The 22,168-nt window shown below is 42.2% G+C and overlaps 1 protein-coding gene across 8 annotated transcripts in view; it reads right to left on the reverse strand.

Moving 5' to 3' along the window:
- Positions 1 to 7,596: 7,596 nt before the first annotated feature.
- FYN (FYN proto-oncogene, Src family tyrosine kinase) overlaps positions 7,597 to 22,168 on the reverse strand; it is a 153,643-nt gene continuing 139,071 nt past the window's right edge. For all 8 annotated transcript variants that reach the window (XM_054975589.1, XM_054975554.1, XM_054975571.1 and 5 more), the window contains 4 exons: positions 20,053 to 20,129; positions 19,805 to 19,958; positions 11,677 to 11,808; positions 7,597 to 9,173 (listed from right to left, as the gene is read on the reverse strand). In XM_054975589.1, the coding sequence (XP_054831564.1) occupies positions 8,965 to 9,173; positions 11,677 to 11,808; positions 19,805 to 19,958; positions 20,053 to 20,129 (572 nt within the window). In that variant the 3' untranslated portion in view covers positions 7,597 to 8,964. The remainder of the gene's footprint in view (positions 9,174 to 11,676; positions 11,809 to 19,804; positions 19,959 to 20,052; positions 20,130 to 22,168) is intronic.

The raw sequence follows: 22,168 nt of genomic DNA on the forward strand, positions 1-22,168 counted from the left end.
ATCACTTGCACACTATGATCATATTTCAAGGAAAGCGAGACAGTGACCTGCTTTGCCTTGGAGAACATCCTGGGCACTGTGATACAGGAGTATATTGTTTTGTAAAAGCTGGAACAGTCTGAATGCATGTTGTTGTAAGTTAAAGACACCAGCAATAGACTCAGAGGAGTTAGCCGTGTTAGTCTGTAGTAGCAAAATCAGAAAGAGTCCAGTAGCACCTTCAAGACTAACCAATTTTATTGTAGCATAAGCTTTCGAGAATCAAGTTCTCTTCGTCAGATGCATGATCCAAACTGGTCAAATACAGAAGAGGAGGGGAGATAGGGGAGAGAAGGAGACATATATCAGAAGGGAACAGGATGCAATTAGCGGGGAGGCAACCAAAATATTCCTTTGCTAGTAAATGTAAACATCTCCTTTTGGTGTGGAGTCAGTTTGCTGTGTTAGTTTGCAGCAGTAAAAGTGTCCAATTCCTATGTAGTATAAGCCTTCGATAACCACAGCTCTCCCTGCCAGATGCATCTGACAAAGAGAACTGTGGTCCCCGAAAGCCCACACCAGGCGTCACTGGGCTCCCCCAGACCACGCCTCTGTAAAGGAAATCTGTTACCTGTGATAATGTGATAACCATTCATAGTCTCTATTCAGTCCCAGCTTGACAGAGTCAAATTTGCATATGAATTCCAATTCAGCAGCCTCCCATTCGATTTTGTTTTTGAAAGGTTTCTGTTGAACCACAGCGACCTTTAAGTCTTTGGTGGAATGTCCTGGTAGATTGACTGGTTTTTGGACGTTTCCATTTCTAATGTCAGATTTGTGTCCATTTATTCTTTTGCGTAGAGGTTGGCTGGTTTGTCCAATGTACAGAGCAGAAGGACATTGTTGGCACATGAGGGCATATATCAGATTGGAGGATGAGCAGCTGTAAGAGCCAGAGACAGTGTAGTTGATGTACACTAGACTTGAATAGTAGGTAATCAAAGGGAACATCTTGAGGTTGCCAGAGAATGTAAAAGGATTTTGCACTCAAGCTCCAGCCATCAAAGTGCCCTACTGGTGCCCATGATTTCAATACTATGTGCTTTTTACAATCTGAGAATTTTAAGTATTGGTAGGTCACAGCCATTATTGTCTGTTACAAAAGTGATTATTATGGGTGTTCATTCAGAAAGTAATCAAAATCCAAGCTGAATGTGCCTTGTTTAACATTGGCAGAGTAAGTAATCTGAGTAACACTTTCTCTGATTTTTAGAGAAACCATCTATTTTTCCTAGTGGCACTGCACTGTATTTTGTTTGGACTTGTTTGCCCTATATTTATTTCCCTGGAGAAATAGAGTGGTAGAGAAGGAGTGATGAGAACAAAGAGAAATTAAGCAGGTATGTGCTTGACGAGCATGCCATCCAACCAGAGTACTTAGCACATTTTTCTCCCTTCAAACTGCTGGTCCGAGTCCTCTTCTATATCAGTAGAGGGGCTCTTGCTAGAGGTATTCTGTCTATCAGGCCTGATGATCGGAATTAGAAAATGCCTTACTTATAGTCGCTAGCAATATGGTAGAAGTTAGGCCAGGAGGCAGGTTTTTGAATAGAAACTTAATTCCATACCAGAAGAATCTTCAGAAAAAGAGGCAAAGGCTTTGCTTGTTATCTGTTGTGGTGCAGCCAAAGAGCGAGTTCTGCTGTGGATCCATTCTCCCCTCATCCTGGTAGGCTACCTGCCTGCCTGCTGCAGAGGCTTCCAGCTTCCAAAATTTAAAAAAAGGACATAGGATCTCTGTTTTTTCTAATTGCAATCCTGTGAGATCTGATATAGCTAGGTCAGCACACTCTCATATAAAAGGGAGTGGGGGTATATATTTTTTACAAATATAAAGTCTATACCCTGTGCCTTGTCTCACTGTGTTCTGCTGTTAGATCTAATTTTCATCAAGCAAGCCCACCTGTTCTTTTATAGATATTGGACAGTGAATTAAGTTAGGCTCGGGCTACATGAAAAATGCTGAAATGAATGTACCTAGTACAAGGTTTGTGTGTATGTCTGGGGTTTAGTGGGCCTTGCTCTTTCTATTCGAGGATAAGAAACTGGAGTTCTGAGTGCTGAGAAAAAGTGTTCTTTCTGTTAAGTTCAGTGAATCTGTGTGGAATTCTGAGAAATTCTGTCTATGTCAGACAAATGGTGTGTGAGCTTAGATCAGTCTGTGTGTTTATCTCAAGAGAGGTTATTCTATCTAGGTCAGGCATGCTGTGTGGAAAGGTCTGACTGAATCTATGTCTGTGTGGATGAGAAGACTGTTTATTCTGTTAGTGAAGATCTGTGTGAAAAGTAAATCCTTGTAAGTGGGTCTGTGAATATACCTTATGTATTATAAATGTGTAAGTATTTTTGAAACCAATAAGCTCAAAGCTTACCTCAAAGCTACCCCATACTTCATACTACCATCTATAAATAAGCCTTCCTATAATACCAGTTAAACTGAAGAGATGTAAAGTGAAAGCCTTTGGGGAGCAGTGAAAACCTTTTCAGAACACTGAGGGACTCAGGGAGACAGCAATATATAAGTTATACCTACAGGGCAAAACGCCACAGTTGATGTTAGCAGTGGGATTCAAACCCCAAAGGGAAGGTGCTGTTGAGGTAGAAGCCTGGGTAAAGTATAGAATACCTAAAGCTCTGTGTGTGTGTGTGTGTGTGCGCACACTACTAATTTCTAGGGTTGCCAGGTCCCTATACCTTTCTGGCAGGAGGGAGAGGGACCTGGTACTTACCTCGTGCCAGCAGCTTGGTGCTCTTTTGCGCCTGTGTGCAGAGTGCACACACGCCTCAGTGCCTGCACGATGACATCATTCCTGGAAGTGATGTCATCATGCTGGCCACGTGAGCATTCCTGTGCTCCATGCGGGCCAATTCTGCTCGGTTGGGGCCAAAATCTGTCCCAAATGAGCACGAGAGAGCTCGGGCGGCTGGCGCAACAACATTCTGGGAGTGATGTTGTGCGCACATAGTATGTGTTCCTGGGGTGCCTGCAGGTGGTGGGCAAGCTCTGGGAGCTTTCCACCTCCTGCCAATCACTGGCGGGGCGGTGGGCAAGGAGGCAAACCCCTGAGAGTTTGCCCGCCACTAGCAGGCACCTGGGAACTGTACTAATTTCCTTCTCTTTCTCTCTCTTTTTGGCATGGTCTGTTCAGGTTTTCTAAAGCAGCACTGAATTCATTAGCCTTGCGTCCCCCACCCCAAACATCTAAAGGGGGTCTTCATACAAAATGCAAGCTTCCTGGAATTTCTCCCTGGCTTCTGGGATAATTCATCAGTCCTTGCATGAGTACTCAAAGATGAACAAGGGTTTTGCTAGAGGTAATTACATCTAGAGCCACTTGAGATCTTTTACCCCTGGAAATAACTTTGGTCAGGAATAACATTATGTGGAGGAATCCTTCTTGAGACCCCTCTCCTCATCATACCATTCAGCTGTGAAATAAAACAGAAGGTATTTTATTAGCAACAGAGATCATGTAAACAATACAAAAATAACTTTGCTTAAAATTTAATAATGATAACGTTATATATATATCCTTTCAGCACTAAATCCCCTGTATATTTATTCATTATCCATAAGTTTAATTGCTTTCTAGTGGGACTGTGATAATGCTGTGACATTGTAGCATTATGAAAAATTCTCTAATTATCACAGGAAGACTGATTGTCTTCTCTGAGCCATGACTGAGAAGATGAAAGCTTCCTTTTCCAACCAAAGGGATTTGGACTTGCACTCATTTCATTATCAATGGGGAAATTGCCTTCCATCAGCTTGAGGTGCTTTCCAAACAATTAACTGAGAAATTGTTTAATACAATTATACCTCTCTCCCATTTTCCATGTATTATTAAAGATACATCTTCGCTTCTTTGCAGAGAATGTAACAATAGTGGGCTTTGAAGACTTGTTTTGGGGTATCAGATATATTTGTTACCCACTTGCTTTAGGTTACCTTTTGACCCACAAAGTTGAGCTCAGATTATCAGTTATTCATTGTGGCCTGCTAGAAGCCCAGAAAACATCCTGTTTTTACTGCTTCTTTGGGGAGTGAGGTTAGAAGCATCTGGAGGCCCACAATGAATGGGCCTCAAAGAATGGCTTCATTTGACTTTGTAGTTTACAAGTAGTTTAGCTATCAGGCAGGCTAATGAAGAAGATATAAAGAATTGTCATGTTCTCTGAGAATAATTGCCCATATAGACCAGTAGTGTCTATTCTCATTGGCAGTGCTTGCCTAGGGTCTCAAGCAGAGGTCTTCTCAGTTATGCTACTTGAGAAAGGAATCTGGGATTCTGAATAGGCGTTGCATGTGCCACAAAGCTATGGTATCATTCCTCAAAAGGAAGACTTTGGTTTGATCAAGTAAGAATCAAAGAAAGCCTTTATAACCACTCAGACAAACAAGCTTCTTTGAATAGAATTTGAACTTAAGCGACAGTCACTCAAGTACAAAAACCCAAGTGCTAGAAAACCATTATGTTGCATACAAAGGCTAATGCTAAAATAAACTATTAAATCTAAATAGTTGTACAGACTAAATAGTTGTATGGTCTTGCTTCTAAAAACTTGTGACCAATTCATACAATTCATTTGTTACATTTATATCCCACTTTCATTTATCATAGAACTAAAGTGGAACCCAGAACAACTCTCATTCAATCACTGACCAAACTCAGATGGGTTTATTTTCAGCAAGATTGCAGTTCATATGCCTTCCAACCATAATGAGGGCCCAGTGCATTTTTGAGTCCCTTTTGGGAATCTTTTTATGTTAACCTGGCTTGCATTTGCACCCAGTAACAGATCATGAGTGCATGTGGGCTATGCAGAGAGACTATTACAAGCCTCTACTAGAGACGCGCATGAACCGGAAAAAAACTGAACCATGTGGTTCATCAAATTTCATGAACCACAGATTTTCACGAACCTGCCGCCCTTGGTTCGTGAACCTGTTCGTTTGGTTCATGAAAAAGTCACACCCAGGTCAGAAAACCATCACTTCCAGGTCAGCAGAAGGTCACTTCCGGGTCAGCAGAAGGTCTGCAGGAAGTCCATCCCGTTGCCTAGGAAACTGATTGATTGGGACCAGGATGTCTGCAGTGACGAACCAAAAGACAAACCAAATAAACCAGCCTAAAGTTCGTGGCGGTTCGTCAAAAATGGGATCTGACAAACCTCTGGTTCACGTACCACGAACCAACCTGGTTCGTGCTTAATTTTGGTTCGTACTTCAGTTTGTGCCCATCTCATTAATAGAGATGGGCACGTCTAATTGTTGTGTAATTGACACACAGCCAATTGTGAACATGTTGGTGTACTTGAGTAACCCTGACAAAACAGACCATTTTAGCTGAGTTAATGGGAGAAAAAGTCAACACTCCAAGAAAAGGATATTTCTATGGGACCTAATATAGTTTGTCTTCAGAGTTTGCTAGTTTCTTTACCTTCACATACACAGCAAAATATTCTGGTAGCATAGTGTCAGATAAATGGTATTGTTCCATGTTACCCCTCCAACAGTCTGTGCTACACGCCCTAAGCATACACTGAGAAAATACTGTGGATCCTAGGGTTGCATTTTCACTGCTACTGCTGTAGTAAAACAGGAGAAATAAAGAGGGATTGCATGATACACCATCATACCTTACAAAGCAGGCATATTATGACACAGGAAGCAACAGAGGTGCAATTGAAGTTGCCATCTGGATCACTTATTCCCTCCCCTGTGTTAAAGTCACAATGTAGATAACCTGGGATGACAGCATATTGGATTGAAATTAATTCAGTGTAACTGGGAGAAAGTACCAGTATAGAATAAGGTTCTGTACATCAGATCTTAATCTTCCACCAGTAATTCATCGGACATTTAGATATGCTTTTAGTTTTTCATTCACTAAGTAATAGTACCAGAATAATTCCAGACTTTCTCATCAAGCAGGATCTAAACATGCAATCATCTACATTTGTGGCAGATCTAGAAATTTCAGTACGTTAAACAAAAAACATACAATGGTCCTAGAGATGACCTCAAGCATTAAGTCAATTGTGATCTCCTGACAAATTCATCAAAAGCAAGATATGAAATAGAAATGCAGGGAAAATTTCTGCTCCATCAAAGAGAGAAAAATTATGAAACTCTTCTGAGAAGAATTGTCTCATTCACCCTCTTTTAACAATAGGAGGATTAAAAATATTTTAACAGACAAATTAAAAATATTTTTAACAGACAAATTAAAAATCTTCCACAGAAAACAAAGTGCTAAACAATGAGAATATCCTACCTATGTTATGTGGCAGAATGTATCTATGATTGTTTCGCATCATTTACTTAGTAAAGAAAAGTGTTTATGGAGGAACTGTTAAGCTCTCCTACTAAAAACAAACATGGAAAGGGAAAATCATGAAAGCAGCAGGTAAATAATATCAACCTACAGATTGTATTTCACAGAGATACTTTATGTATATTTCCTGAAATGGTTCAACTTCCCAAAATTTTTAATGTGAAAATTTAGAAGTGATAAGGAAAGTAAACATACTATACAAAATATAAACAACCCAATAATTTTATCATATGTGCAAAATGCAAATATCCATCCATCCACCGCTGGATGGGGAAGTGAATACACAAATGAATTGAGTATTCAGAAGCTGGGGCTATGTACACACAGTTCCATTTCCATCAGATAAGCAGTAATAGTGTTGACTAACTGTCCAGGAGGGAAAGTTGGTTTAGATTTGCTCCTCCCTCCGGGAAGATAGGCGCCTTGTAGAATATGTTACAGAGACTGATGTCCATAATAATGTTATTATATTAAGAAGGAACTTTTTCTGGTATTTTTAACAACAACAAAACAACAACATTCAATTTATACACCGCCCTTCAGAACCACTTAATGCCCACTCAGAGCAGTTTACAAAGTATGTTATTATTATCCTCACGATAATTACCCTGTGAGGTGGGAGGGGCTGATAGAACTCTGAGAAGCTGTGACTGACTCAAAGTCACCCAGCTGGCTCCAAGCAGATGAGTGAGGAATCAAACCTGCTTCTCCAGATTAGAGTCCTGCCGCTCTAACCACTACACCAAACTAGCTCTACACCAGTGAAGTTCCAGTGACCCCTATTAACGCTCCTGCAAGCAAACTACCCCCAAAGTGTCTTATAATGCTTTAAAAAGGTCTCTTTGCTTAGATTACATTAGATTATTTTTTGATTTTGAGAGGTGTATCTCTTTGCTTTGATTCATCTCAACTGGGATAGAGCTCTAATTGCCAATGCTTGGAGGGGGTGGGGGGAAGATGTATTTCTTTCCAAACAGAACAGTCTTTTGTTCTAACACTTAACTATGCAATAAGACAAATGCTCACTGAAAGTCATTCTAGAATAATTAACTTTTTAGAATAAAAGTTAAAATCTTCCCAGCTCTCCTAGGCTGAATCCAGATGTTTCTTGTCAACAATGAACAACGATATTCAGGAGCCAAATGGCCAAGGAAAGTTATATTCCTCTGTTAGAAACTTCATCCAGCTGTGAGTTAAATGAAAGAACAAAATCCAAATGTAAAATGCTCTGTTTTAATTACTAAATTAAGACAGTTAAACATTTTTAAAATGCAAACTTGCAAATAAACAACAACAAAATGTAATTAAGACTTTAAAATTATTAAAAGATTAAGAAAAGTAGAAAGGATGGGATTTTTGATTCTTTTGGTTAAAAGTAAGTAAGTCAAGGCTGGTACAGACAGACAACTAAAGAAGTAATACTTGTGTGCATCTCTCCACTTTCTACCTCCCATTTCCCATAAAAGAAGTGCATAGTAATTCCACTGGAAAACTTGCCGACATATTGAAAGTAATTTCATTAGCAGTACAGGACATCTGAAACACCCACTTTGTGATGGGAAATGGTACACGCAAAAGCTTATAGCTGATGCCTGATGAATAAGGCAGGGGGACATGACTAAAATGCTATAAGGTTGAGACTATTTGCATGTGGTTGCAATATTTATTAAATTAAAAAAATCTGAAAATTTTCAGCATACATATTTTAATACAAGAAAGTACTTGCAGTTTTAACCTTCCAGTCCAAATGGGTAACTGTGTTTTCTTGCTTTAATAGTTTGTTTTAATCTTGATCACAAAATCAATTCACGCAGTTGTCAAATGTTGCTGGAAACTCTGCACATAATTTCTGAAAGATCAAAAGTTACGACGACCTACAGGTAATATAGTCAAACCAAAAAGTGCAATCCAATTAAAAAAGTCATGCTTGGCAAAAGTCAAAAATTCACTGGCTTTCAGAATTTTACCAGTGTTTCAGGTCTACAGTGAAATTAGTACCCACCGCCCAGGTGCTTTTGCAGCATGGCTAATCAGTTTTTGAAATGAATTTTCTCTGCGATAGCACCCACTGACTAGTATATACAAGTATGAATATTTTTACATATATTTTATATATAAAAAACGAACAGAACAAAAAAAAAATAAAACCTGGACACTAGTCCTGATTTTATTTTGTTAAAACATGAAAAAATGTAGAGAAAGAGAGGCCACTTTTGGAAAATAATACTTTTAGGTGAATCAGGAAAAGACTAGTTAAAATCACATCGTTTTGCATTATTTTTTTAAAAAAGGAAAGCACTAGAATCAGTTATTGGCACTGAATTACTATTTACACTGAACAAAGATTTTGCAGTGTACATAACATCAAAACATTGCAGGTTCAGAGTCTTTGATTAAGAACAAAACCAAATGTTCACTTTCTGTTCAGAGAAGACATTCAGATCTTTTGGGCAGGTAGTTAGAAGGTCTTGTCTTCAGGCTCCAGCACATCCTGGTGCTTTAAGATGCTGATTTTGGGAACAGCTAGTCACCATGTGTCAGCGGCGAGTGGGATACCTGATAATGGAAGTCTGCACAGACCAAATATTTACAGGTTGTCACCTGGCTGGTACTGTGGTTCAGTTGCAGTAAAGTAGTCTTCAAGGAAACCCTGCAAGTACTCAAAAGTTGGACGTTCCTCTGGGTCTTTTTTCCAGCAGTGAATCATGAGCTCATGCAGAGAGATGGGACAATCCTGAGGGCATGGCATTCTATAACCCCGTTCTACTTGCTCCAGGACTTCACGGTTATTCATACCTAAAAAAGATAGCAATAATACACAAACATTTAATGTATGCCATTGAAATTTTGCAACAGATGTTAGACTATTGCTCACTCAGTCAGTGTGGCGTAGTGGTTAGAGTATCAGACTAGGATTTGGGAGACCCGTATTTGAATCCCCGCTCTGCCATGAAAGGACACTGTATAACTTTGGGCCAGTCACAAACTCTCAGCCTAACCTGCCTCACAAGTTTTGCTGTGAGGAAAAAATGGAGAAGAATGATATAAACTGCTTTGGGTCCCCACTGGGAGAAAGAAGGGTATAAATGAAGTAAATAAATAAATACATTTGTAACTTATAATTCATACTGTACTATGGGAATGCTGCTAGTGCTAGACTATTGTAACACATGCAAAGATCTACTATCTTCTAGAGTCCTAAGTACTGGAAGGGATCTTAAGGCCACCTAGTTTAACTTCTCAGTGCTGGAAATCTGTATGTACAGCATTCCAAACAAATGGCAGTCCAACTTCTGCTTTGAAACCTTCATAAAAGGAGATCTGTTGAATTTCATTTTGTTAGTTTCTGCCTAGTTTTCCAATCTACCTGAGTAATTTTGAATTTTATGGTATTAGCTATCCGCCCCCAACCCAGTTCTGTATTATCTGCAACTATAATAAGGATTCCCACTACTGCAATATCCAAGTCATTGATAAAAATGTTGTACGAGGCCCAGGACTAGGGATGTCAGTTCCCCACTGGAGGTGGAGATCCCCTGCTCCCACCCTCAACCCCCTGCTCCCGCTTACCTGACCAGTGGGGGGGAAACGCACCTCCCAGGTTGTGCTCCTGGGTGATGCAGTGAGCTCCTGCACTCTGCAGCAGCTGGGTTGGGGCTGATTCGGGCCTAATTTGGCCTGAATTGGGCTGCTGTGGAGCATGCTCCTGTGCTCTGCAGTGGCCAGATTTGGGCTGATTCAGCCCCCTGTGGAGTGCAGGAGCGCTTCAATGGTGGCACGTGACCTGCACGATTATGTCACAACCTGGAAGTGATGTCATTGTGCAGGAAGTTAGCATCCACACAAGAGGAAACCAAAAAGGTGGATGCCAGGCCTCCGACCTCCTGCCCGGGGGGTCGGGAGACCTGGCAACTCTACCTTGGACAGAGGCCATTCAAGACTCATCCCAGACTGGTGAAGTGTCACTGACAAGTACTATTTGAGTATTTTTCTCCAACCAGCTAAGAATCCATTTGGTGCTGCTATCATCTATCTCATATAGAAGCAGTTTTATAACCAAAATATCATGGAAGAGATTGTCAAAAACCTCGACAGATCATTGCCACCTATTAACTTTTTCTGTGCCATGAGAATCCCTTAAAATAGGTATCTTATGGTGAAGGAATAGGGTTCATAATGACCTAGGAAAAGCCCATTACATATTTTGTCTTGAGAAAGTATAACCAGAAATTACAATCAGCAACCTAAACTAGCAAAACATAAAAGAGAACATTTATTATATGGACAGACACTTCTATCTGGGTTGTCCATGTAATATTTATTATTTATTTCAAATATTTATACTCTCCTATTCAAAGCTGTTTACAAAGATATTAAAACAATGATTACAAAATAAGATAAAGATACATAATTAAAACAACTGCTAAAATCGAAGGGTGTAGCAATTTAAATGTTCCAGAAAAACATGTAGCAGTAATGCCAATCTTTAAAAATAAGCATGCAGGAACCAAGCAATCCGGAGGATAAGCAAAACCCTAAAAGGTTTTGCACTTAAATAGCTATTGTATGAAAAGTGTGGCTATTTCAAAATCTAGTTGAGGATGTTACAGAACAGTATTTCTGTAGAATGTACCTCCCTGGGATAATATACTCTTATACTGGTATTTGATTATACTCTTAACAGTTATGCTGCTGAGGCCCCTTCTCCAACAGTTATAAGATGTAGTCATATACATGAAACAATACAAAATGAATTATTGTCTACCACCAGAATATAAAGAAGTCCTATTCATATGCTGGAAAGAGCCTTGTGTTCAGACTTTGTTTCACTGGTATTTACTACAGCACTTTCTATTGTCTGAATCAGGATGCTATTACATGCATATATCACTTCTTTGGATCCTGATCTTAAAAATTAGATGTCAATTTTCCCCTTGTCAACTCCTCCCACTTTCCAGCACTACACCTGACCTGACCTTCCATCTTGCTTTCAAAATGAATGTTTTAACTAGACCAATTCCTGGCTGGTTTCTCCCTGACTTTTTGATAAATAATGCTTGAGAATAGAGAAGAAAGACCTGGGTAGCTGCAGGAAGCAGATGCAAGCCTCATTTCAAGTCAGGCCTGGACAGGAAGGGCTTGGTCATGATTTGAGAATAAGGTAAGGCTTTGTTACTTGGGGAGATGCTTTAAATTATGGCCTCTCCAAACTCAAAATTCATCAGTGTCACTATTAAATCCATTGATTAGCATAATCATATAACAGTTTATCAGAACATATTCTGGTTTCTTTTTTCACCTGGATATGGCACTCTTCCTTTTGTTACTAATTCTGTCAGTAATATTCCAAAGGACCAGACATCGGATTTTATTGTAAACCTTCCATATAAAGCTGCTTCTGGCGCAGTCCATTTAATGGGGAACTTTGCACCTAGGAGAAAATGAACAAATTACAACTGAGGCACATGGCAAGTAGGAGGTCACCTTCATTCTGCTGGTGTGAGATAAAGAAACCCCCAGCTTACTGCACGATTTATAAATGCAAAAAACTTTGACTTGATCTTCTGCAAAATTATGAGCCTTGAGAAATAATTCAGATCTTTTTACTTGACTGTAAGTCTCAGCTATTTAGATCTGACTGTTGTATGGTTGCTAGCCCTGGGTTGGGAAATTGCTGGAGATTTTTTGGGGAGGAGTGGAGCCTGAGGAAGGTAAAGGTTGGAGAGAGAAGGGGCCTCAGAAGCATATAACACCATAGACTTCACCTCCTCAAACAGCCATTTTTCCAGGTGAACTGATCTCTGTGGCCTGGTGATCAGTGACTCTGGGAGACCTCCAGCCATCACCTAGAGGCTGGCAACTCTAGACTGTTGCCAGAATGCTTCTCATCCCTATAACCATAAAGGCACTTAGCCTAATTTAAAATGAGTGAAAGAGGGAATGATCAACATCCATCACAGAAAAGTACACTGGGCTGTAGAAATACTATTTGTTGAAAACATAATCTCTTAATTAGGCTTCCCAGGTGCCCACCAGTGGCAGAGAAACTGCTGGTAGCTTACCCAATTGCCCACTGATTGTTGGCGATTTCTACACTGGGCTGTAGAAATACTATTTGTTGAAAACATAATCTCTTAATTAGGCTTCCCAGGTGCCCACCAGTGGCAGAGAAACTGCTGGTAGCTTACCCAATTGCCCACTGATTGTTGGCGATTGGTGGTAGGTTGCAAGCTACCCAATGATTGCTTGCCACTGGCAGGCAACTCTGACAAGTACACGGTGGCAAGGCGTGATGACATCACTTCCTGAAGAGACATCATTGTGTTTTGCTGCATCCAGGATGTTGTTTAACAAACTGTATGATTGATGGTTTTATCTTATTTTATGCTATTACTGTTTTATCCTTTTATGTATTTAGCTTGTTGTTAACCGCTCTGAGCCCACTTGTGGGGACAGTGAACTATAAATCCAATAAAATAAACAAATAAATAAAAATAAATAATTTGCACGGAGTGCTCTCACAATTCGCAGGGGCCGATTTGGGTCCCAAACAGACCAATTCCATGTGAAGAGTGGGAGCCTGATTTCAACACCGATGTGTATCAGGTCTCCTTCTCCTGCTAGCACCAGTATATGAGGTTGTTTTATGAAGAAAAACCTGATTGTACATGGAACATGGGAAAGTCTTGAATTGTTGCTCAAGTATTCAGATACAATTCCTACAATTCCCTACAATTCCTTTAAACATCACAATAGCGGAAGAGTCTTTCACTATGTGATGTCTAAACGTAGACAAAGGGACAAAAGATTGTTCTAGTAAATAATTTAGGAAAACAGGCAGCACAATCCTGAGGCCTGCCCGTCTGCCAGTGGCCACACACCCATGTATCTGTGGTACTACTAGTCCACTCCCTAAGGAATTTGGTGTGAGTGCTGCGCCGGTGGCTGAGCCCAGCAATATGTGGTGAGGCCACTAGTGAGAGCATCTGCCCTGCCGTTCCCCTGGAAACCCCACTAGCATCCCCAAATGGCTGCGCTGCCCCCGAGAGGTGTGTGAGCAGTGGGCAAAGGCACAGCCAATGCATGGGCTGCAATTTCTGCTACTTGCTGACATCTCCATCCCGCTGCAGCCACGGAGCCTGCAGTCTGGCACCCTCCCATGCTGGCATCAAATGACCTGCTGGCCAGGGCTGGCCAGCCGCACCCATGTGGGTGCAAAGGGGGTGGTCCACTCGCTGCCCCTGACCTTCCTGTCACTGCGGATTTCTATAAGCAAATGAGCAGGCTGTACTGGTGAGACTGATCTCAGTTGCACCTTGCTGGGGAGCAGTGCGTGGAAACTGTGCTCTGGAGGCCAGGGCCACCCCCCATAGCTGCTCAATGGCTCCCTTGCGTTGTGGTGGAAGGGCCGCTCATTGCAACTGTAAGGGCCCCCCAGAGACAGTGGGTGGGTGGTTGCAAGAGGGGGCTCATCCTGTTGGGTGGCATTTGCATGGGCTGCGATCTCTACTGCCTGCCAACATCTCCATCTCGCTGTGGCCATGGAGCCTGCAGTCTGGCATCCTCCCTTTGGCAGAGGTGAGGGGTCCCCCAGAAGCCATGTGTGCATGGTGCATGCAATGGCCTGTCCCCCTCCTGCAGATCCCTGCCCCCCAGGTTGCAACAGCCATCTGCCTGGCATCCTGGGCCTTGGTGCCACTGTGGGAGCCTGCTGGTCCTTCCCTCACACACGGGCAAGACCCTACATCCCACCCCGTTCACCTCCCAGCCACCACCACCACTACCACCACCACCACCACCACCACCATCTATTTGATTTCTAGCCTGCTCTCCCTGCAAGTGGGCTCAGGGCGGTTTACAACAATGTAACAATACAAAAATAAACCATTTAAATACATAAAACCAACTCAGCAATAAATACATTTTAAATCCCAAGATGGCAGCTTCCTCCACTCTTCCCAGCCATAATACATAACAAAAGGAAGGGACGTATGAGCTAGTTTCACCACTGTGACTTCACATGTGTGTGTGGGGGCAGATGTTATGTAGCCCCCCTGACGGGAGACCGGTTGGGAGGCATTTCTAGAACACTAAGACCAGCCTCAACCTTATGTCTGGTGGAACATCTCTGTCTTACAGGCCTGCTGAAAAGATAAAAGGTCTTGACGGGCCCAAGTATCTTCTGACTGAGAGTTTCACCACCAGGTATTGGCCAGGACCGAAAAGGCCCTGGCCCTAGTCGAGGCCAGCCAAGTCTCCCTGGGGCCTGGGACCACCAGTCAATGTTTACCCACTGATCTAAGTGCTTTTCAGGGTACATAAAGGGAGAGGTGGTCCCTTAGGTATGCTGGTACCAGTCCGTTTAAGGCTTTAAAGGTTAGAACCAAAACCTTGAACCTGATCTGGAACTCTATGGGGAGCCAGTGGAGCTGCTGTAAGATTGGGGTAATATGTGCCTTGTATGGTACACCCATCAGGACATGCACAGCCACATTCTGGATCCGCTGTAATTTCCAGGTCAGACCCAAGGGAAGCCCGGCATAGAACGAGTTTCAGTAGTATAACCTGAACGTGGCCATTGCATGAATCACTGTAGTTAGGTCATGGGCTGACAGATAGGGAGCAAGCTGTCTGGCCCGCCGAAGATGAAAGAACACCAACTGGTTGACTACCAAGATCTGGCCCTCTATTGATAAAAAGAGTCCAGTGCCACTCCTAGACTCCTGACCAATGGAATGGGCCCCATCAAAGGTTAGGAGTCGGATTCCCAAATCTGGCAGCCCATGTACCAGACCTCTATCTTCACCAGATTCAGCCGGCTCTGCTTTACCCATCCAGACATGGCCTCTAAAGTTCTCACCAGGACATCTGGGGCACAGTCAGGCCGGCCATCCATCAACAGATACAACTGAGTGTCATCAGCATATTGGTGACAGCCCAGTCCAAAACTCCATACCAACTGGTCAAGGGTTGGTAAAGATGTAAAGATTGAACAACAGGGGAAGAGTATTGCCTCTTGTAGGATGCTGCACACCAATGGTTGGCATGCAGACAATTTCTCCCCAAGTGCAACCCTCTGTCCCCAACTATGGAGAAAAGAGACAAGCCACTGCAAATCTTCACATTGGCAAGGCGGTGGGGCGACAGTTCATAGCGTACCGTGTTGAACACTGCTGAAAGATCTAACAAAATCAGCAGCACCAACCCACCCTGATCCAGGTACCTACAAAGTTTGTCTGTGGGGGTAACCAGCACTGGCTCTGTCTTGTGGCCCAGGCGGAAGCCAGACTGGAATGGGTCTAGGGGGCTAGGAATGGCAGATGCTGTGTATGGCAGCAGCCCTCACGGGATCCATGGCCCCCTACCCCGTGGGGGGCTGAGCCACCCAATGAGTCAGAAGCACCTGGTGGGTCTTCTGGTTGCCACTTCCCTGGCGGTCCAGGGCTTGGGACCATCCCTGGAGATGCACTGTGGGGCTGCCCTGTGGGTGGGGCTCAGTAAGGTGTGGGCAGAGAAACAGATGGGGAGTGAGTAGGTGTTTGACACAGACATTATTGAAGAGGAAGAAGTGCCTGCATGTTGCTAACTTCTGTCAACTGGCATGGGAGATGCGCCTGTTTACATGGCTGTCAGAGTGACAATGCCTGTTCCTCATGCTGCCTTCTCAGGAGTGCGGTAGAGTTGTGGGTTGCCTGGGGAATGGGTCTTGGATGGGACCTGGGAAGAAGCACCAATACCTGGAACAGCCATGCTCCTTGCCCTCCCTGATGGGCTGCGTCCTGCCTGAAAGGGAAACAGACATATGTGTGGCATGGAGCTGGGCCTTGTGCAAGCCATGGCCAGGTCTGCCTTGTCCTGGGAGGGGGTCCATGGCTGAGGGCAGCAGGGGCAGCTCCACTGTCATGGGTGTTGCCCGCAATCAGATAATGCATGCTCCTTTTGCAGGGAGGTGCTTGTTGCATGCATCTGGCTGTTATGCTCCCGTGGCTGCTTGAAACTAATCCTGTGAAGGGGATAGTCAAGGGGTCATGCACCCGCTTTCATGGGGGAGTTGCCAAAGCGAGTACCCAGTCACCTCAGGCCATGGCTGCACCCTCTCCTGTGGCCAAGGGAGTCTGAGTGGAGCTCTGCCATGGGCTGCTTGGAGCCCCCCCCCAAAAGCTGCATCGAGCTCCATGGGTGCCTTGAACATGGCTCCATGTCCTCTTTTGTGCATATGGGCCACACTTCCCTGGTGTGCCTTGACTGTAGAGGCTGGTGTTTGGAGGGGGATGTAGGTAAGGGGAGAAGGGAGGCTGGTGTGAATGAGCCTCCCCAGCTCCTTCTTACCTGTTGGTGTGCCTTCACCTCTCCCTGAGCCAGGATTCAGGAGATGGGTAATCTTCAAGGGATCTTGGGTGGTAGTTGTTAGACACTTTGGCCATGACTCTCTTCCCACATGTGAGTGTGAGGGATGCAACGGATTTTGCAAAGTCTCCCCTGGGCACTCTTTCCCCGCCACTGCAAGCCCCCTCTCTCGCCTCATGCTGTAAGTCCCCAGAACAGAGGGATCTTGGGCAGAGCCTCCAGCCACCTCCATATTTACTTGGAGTCATAGATTCCTCAGCTGGAGGTTATGTGGAGTGCCTGGGGAGTCTTTCACCCACCCACCAGGATTGTGCTATTAGACATGTAGAAACTGGGTGCGAGGGAGCAGGCTTGGCTGCCATGTGTACGCAATTGGATTGGTCCCTGCAGTAATCGGCATTCAATGCTCTATTGGGCCACTTGGGCAGGGCTGGGTGCAGGTGGGAGCAGTTGACTTTTCACGTACAATGGGTGCCTGTGGGCTACACCATTATATTTTGTGATGCTGCTGGGGGTGTTCTTGAGCCCAAAACAGCTTGAGGAGATGACTAGCTCATGCCCTGCCCCCTGGCCCACCGGTGCAGGGATTTACACCGCAGTTGCACCTGCAGCCACCACAGCCAAGTGCTAGTGGAGACCCTGGGTAGAGTGGCGCTGGGCTGCTGCGCTGATGTAAGGTGGGTTATGCCAGCATAAGTCTGGGATACATTGGTGTAACTCCTGGTTGGCTCCCAACAGTGTTTTCACCCACCCACCAGGACTGTGCTATTAGACATGTAGAGACTTGCTAAAATCTTGTGTTGAACCTCTTTCAAAAACAGTGCATTTAGTCTAGCTTTGGAGGACTGTATTAATTATTTTTCTACTTTTATTTTACTACCTGGTTGGTTTTGATGTTTTTAGTATCTTGCTATCCATCATAAACCTTTTAAAGAGGTGCATTACATAGCCAAAAATATATTTAAAAATGGATATACCTTATATAATCATTAGTAAATTATACTGCCCTTTTTTGTAGAATAAGATTTTAGAGCTGCTCTACTAGAGATGGTAATACTGTGATAAAAAGCAGGCAGCAGAAAATGAAACCACAAAAAAACATTAAAATTGCTGATATATGTAGCCTGCAGGAAACAAGCGTTGTTTAACAAAACAACTATTATTTACCGGAATATCTGAGCTGTGACTGATACCACGTACAAATTCCTTAAAACATTATGAAATTAAAAAAAAACAAACCACGAGTCATGCACCAGTTGATCTGTATTATAAGCTCTGTGATTTCTCCTTCCATCTTTCCTTCAAACTCTTTAAGTAAAATCTTTGGGCTTCCAGTTGAATTTCCTTAGATATTTTCTAGAATTTTCAAAGGCATTTAAAAGAATTCTGGTTCAAATTTCAAGGAAAAAGAACTGGTATGAGCTGTAAACATAATCACCTGAATAGCAGCAGATACAGGCTTGATTCTGACATAACAGCAACCTATGGCTTGCTGCTATGTGAACTGAGTATGATAGCCTCAGTTTTGTCATTTTAGCTTCTAGGGAGAATTCAGGCTTGATTTGATCTAGTACCCAGTTATTTGTCTTTTGGGCTGTCCCAGGTATCCGCAAAACTCTCCTCCAGCACCACATTTCAAATGAATCAATTTTCTTCCTGTCAGCTTTCACATCCATACATAGCAATGGGGGGAATACCATAGTTTGGATTATCTTGATCTTGCTTCCCAGAGAGACATTTTTATCTTTAAGGATCTTATCTATCTCCCTCACAGCTGCTCTTCCAAGCCTCAATCTTCTTCTGATTTCTCCCACTGCAGTCTCCTTTTTGGTTGATGATTGAGCCAAGGAAGCCAAACAGTCAATAGGTTACTAAAAATGCAAAGTGTACAAATAATCCCATGTTCTATTAACCATCGGAAATGGTGATCAGTACCATCTGCTTCCTTTATCAATTTCTACAGGAATTTAAGAGTGATACTTCTGAAAGGGGGAAGAGGAAAAGGCAGCTAATCAGCCTTATTGAGGTCACACACAAGAAATACCAAGCTGCAAGGAAAAAGAAAACTTCAGTTGTTTTGAAATATAACTTTCAGTTCTTAGCAGGGGTGAGCCCTTCCTGTCTCCAAAGCGACTGCCAGCCTCTGTCACATTTTCCTAACCAGTCTTTGCTTCTTTGTATCAGATACAGTATAAGGAACAGCAGCTGGCTAGATAAAAAACAATTCCTCAACTACATCGCTATGTGATAGGGTCATGGGGGGGGGGGAGGGGGGAAGCAGAAAAACTGTTGTTATATAATCTTACTGTGCCATGATCACCCTTTCTTTGAGTTAAAAAAATGGGCAAAAGAGAATCTAAACAAGGCTCTAGTTAAAAACACATTTTAAACCTTGCTTTTAAAATTTACTGTAAATATAAGGGGAAAGTTTCAGAAGAATTATCATAAGGATTTTCATAATTCTTAAATCCATTATTACAGGGTATGAAGAGAAACCTAGGAAAGCACAAACTATTGCTAATATGTCTGTATAATTGGTTATTCCAGCTGATTTATAAAAGTTAGTAATTTAGAATTTCCTATTCTAGGCAAAAGACAGGTTGTATGTGTGGTATTGAATTATCAAGATTACAATTAATGCATTTTTACTCTGCATTTCAAGGCCAAAAATACTTTTCTCCTTTACATATAAATCAGTATTAATGAAGGTTGTATTTGTTCTTCCAGAGCCCAGACAATAGTATTGAGATTTGTAATATGATGTTAAAATATGATGTTTATTTTAGTTTCATTGAAATTAACTATTACTATTACCTCCTGGTATAAGAGCAAGTGCTTATGTCTCAGAAATTACTGAAGTCTGACTGGTCTGTTAGTCCAAATCAGCAAGAAGGATCACAGATTAAACAAATGACACACATATCTCTTCCCTCACAACACTGATAAAAAGTTTTGCAATTCCCTATCTGTATTCAAAAATCAAATACTAATTCACATTCCATTTTCACCAGATTTCTAAACACATAGAAAATCATCATTTCCAAAAGCGCAATCAAGGTTGAGCTATGTGCTGATCCTACCTTGTCTGGCTGTATATTCATTGTCTTCAATTAATCTTGCTAATCCAAAATCAGCAATCTTGCATATTAGACTATTTCCCACCAGGATGTTTGCAGATCGTAGATCTCTGTGTATATAATTCATTCTCTCAATATAAGCCATGCCTGCAGCAACCTGTTAGATGTTTAATACACAAAGCACTCTCTTTATTGAAGAAAACAGAAACTTGACATGAATAAATGTAACTAATCATATACTCAGTGTTTACCTGTGCTGCCATGTCCACCAAGTTTGGCAATTTCAGGGCTCTTCCTTCTCCATCCTTTAAGAAATCTAGCAAGCTTCCTGCAATACAACATTAATTCATAAGTAAGATTAAGAAATGTAGTTTCTTCTTGAAGCAGGACAGCAATATTTTTGTATCAACTTAAAAATGCAAGTAATGATCGCTTTGATACTTGTATTTTAAGATGTCTTAAAATGCACAACTCCTGGGAAACTTCAGGCCACTATACCACTCAACTACTATGTAAGTTTTAGTGAAAATGTTAAGCTATGGAAGGAAAGACATGCTAATTCAACTAAACAATAATCCAATTTTCTTATTTTAAAAACTTGTCTCATATTTTCCAATTCTTGTACACCCCAATCTAACTGTTCTAAGTGCTTAATTGCATGTTTTTGTTAAAAGAAGTCATTCCATTAGTAGTCTTGGAGATATTCATATAAGAACACATGAAGCTGCTTTATCAATGGTATATCAAGGTTAATATTGTTTACTATGACTGGCAGTGGCTCTCCAGGACCTCAACAAGAAGAGGTCTTCCATATCATCAAACAACTGGTCCTTTTAACTGGAGATGTCAGGGATTGAACCTGGGACCTTCTGCACGCAAAGTAGATGCTCTGCCACTGAGCCATAGTCTCTCTCCTGATGTAACATTAAAATAGTCAAGGGTACAGAAAGGTTAATAATAAAGCTTTCTTTGTGGAAGCATAATGCCAAAGAAATAAGACTTTACTACTTTTATTGCCAGTTTGTAAGAAATCAGGGTAAAACAAAACCTGTCCAATCTTAATAAGATCGATCAATTATTTTGCAAGAATATTAAGAAAGGAGGTAGTAAATTACAATTAACGCTGTGATAATTTATTTATTTAAAACATTTCTGTGCTACCATTTCACCCAAATAGGGTTCCCAAGGCACTGAACATCAAAATATGAAAATATTTCAACATTAAAATAGTATTTAAAAGAAATTATATATAAAAGAAAGTGTTCAATAAAAACATATGAACACAAACACACACAATAAGGGACGAGGGCCAACAAGATTTATTGGGGGTACACCAAACAGAATGAAGAAGTCTTCACCAACTGGCAGAAAACAATGATAGAGATGAATCTCCCTGGGGGATGGAGTTCCAAAGTTTTGGCACTATGACCAAGAAAGGCATGTCTTGAGTTACTGCCAGTCTAGGCTTAGATGCAGGGACGCCCAAAATGACAAAAGTGGACAGATAGGTTCATATAGGAGAAAGCAGTCCTTAAGTTACAAGGGCCCCAAGCTGAATAGAACTTTAAAGGGAATACCAGCATTTTGAATTGGGCCCCAAAGTAGATCTAGAGCAAGTATATAAAACTGGAGTGACATTGTTCTTATGACTCACACTAGCCAACCTTCTGCAGCATACTGTGCCAACTGTAGCTTCCAGACAGGAAGGGTAGTTCCATGTAGGATGCACTGCAGTAATCTAATCTGAATGTTACCACAGCATGTACCTCAATGGCAAGGTTGTTCCCACTTAGAAGGGCTGCAGCTGACTCCCAATCGAAGCTGGTGGAAGGTACCCCTGGTCATTGCTGCCACCTATTTATTCAACAGGAGGGCCAAGTCCAGCAGCTCCCCCAAGCTACGTACTTGCTCCTTGAAGGGGAGCGTAACCCCACTCAGACCCTGACCTGGATAGCCCAGGTGAACCTAATATCATCAGATCTCAGAAGATAAGCAGGGTCAGCCATGGTTAGTAATTATATGGGAGACCTCCAATGTAGACCAGAGTTGCAGAGGCAGGCAATGGCAAATCACCTCTGTTAGTCTCTTGCCATGAAAACCTTGCCAGGAGTTGCCATGTCAGCTGTGACTTGAGGGCACTCTCTAACACCAACCCCATTCAGAACAGGACATGTCAAATCTTCCTCCTACTTGTAGCACCTCCATTTTGTCAGGATTAAGTGTTAGTTTGTTAGCCTTCATTCATTCCAAAACTGCCTCCTGTTCATTTTCACCGAATCTCTCACACACTCACTCACACACACACACGGTTGGAAGGGATCTCTAGGATCATCTAGTCCAAACCCTACAGCCTTTGTGGGATCTGCT

Source organism: Eublepharis macularius, chromosome 1 (genome assembly GCF_028583425.1).
Source record: "Eublepharis macularius isolate TG4126 chromosome 1, MPM_Emac_v1.0, whole genome shotgun sequence".
Classification (NCBI taxonomy): Eukaryota; Metazoa; Chordata; class Lepidosauria; order Squamata; family Eublepharidae; genus Eublepharis; species Eublepharis macularius.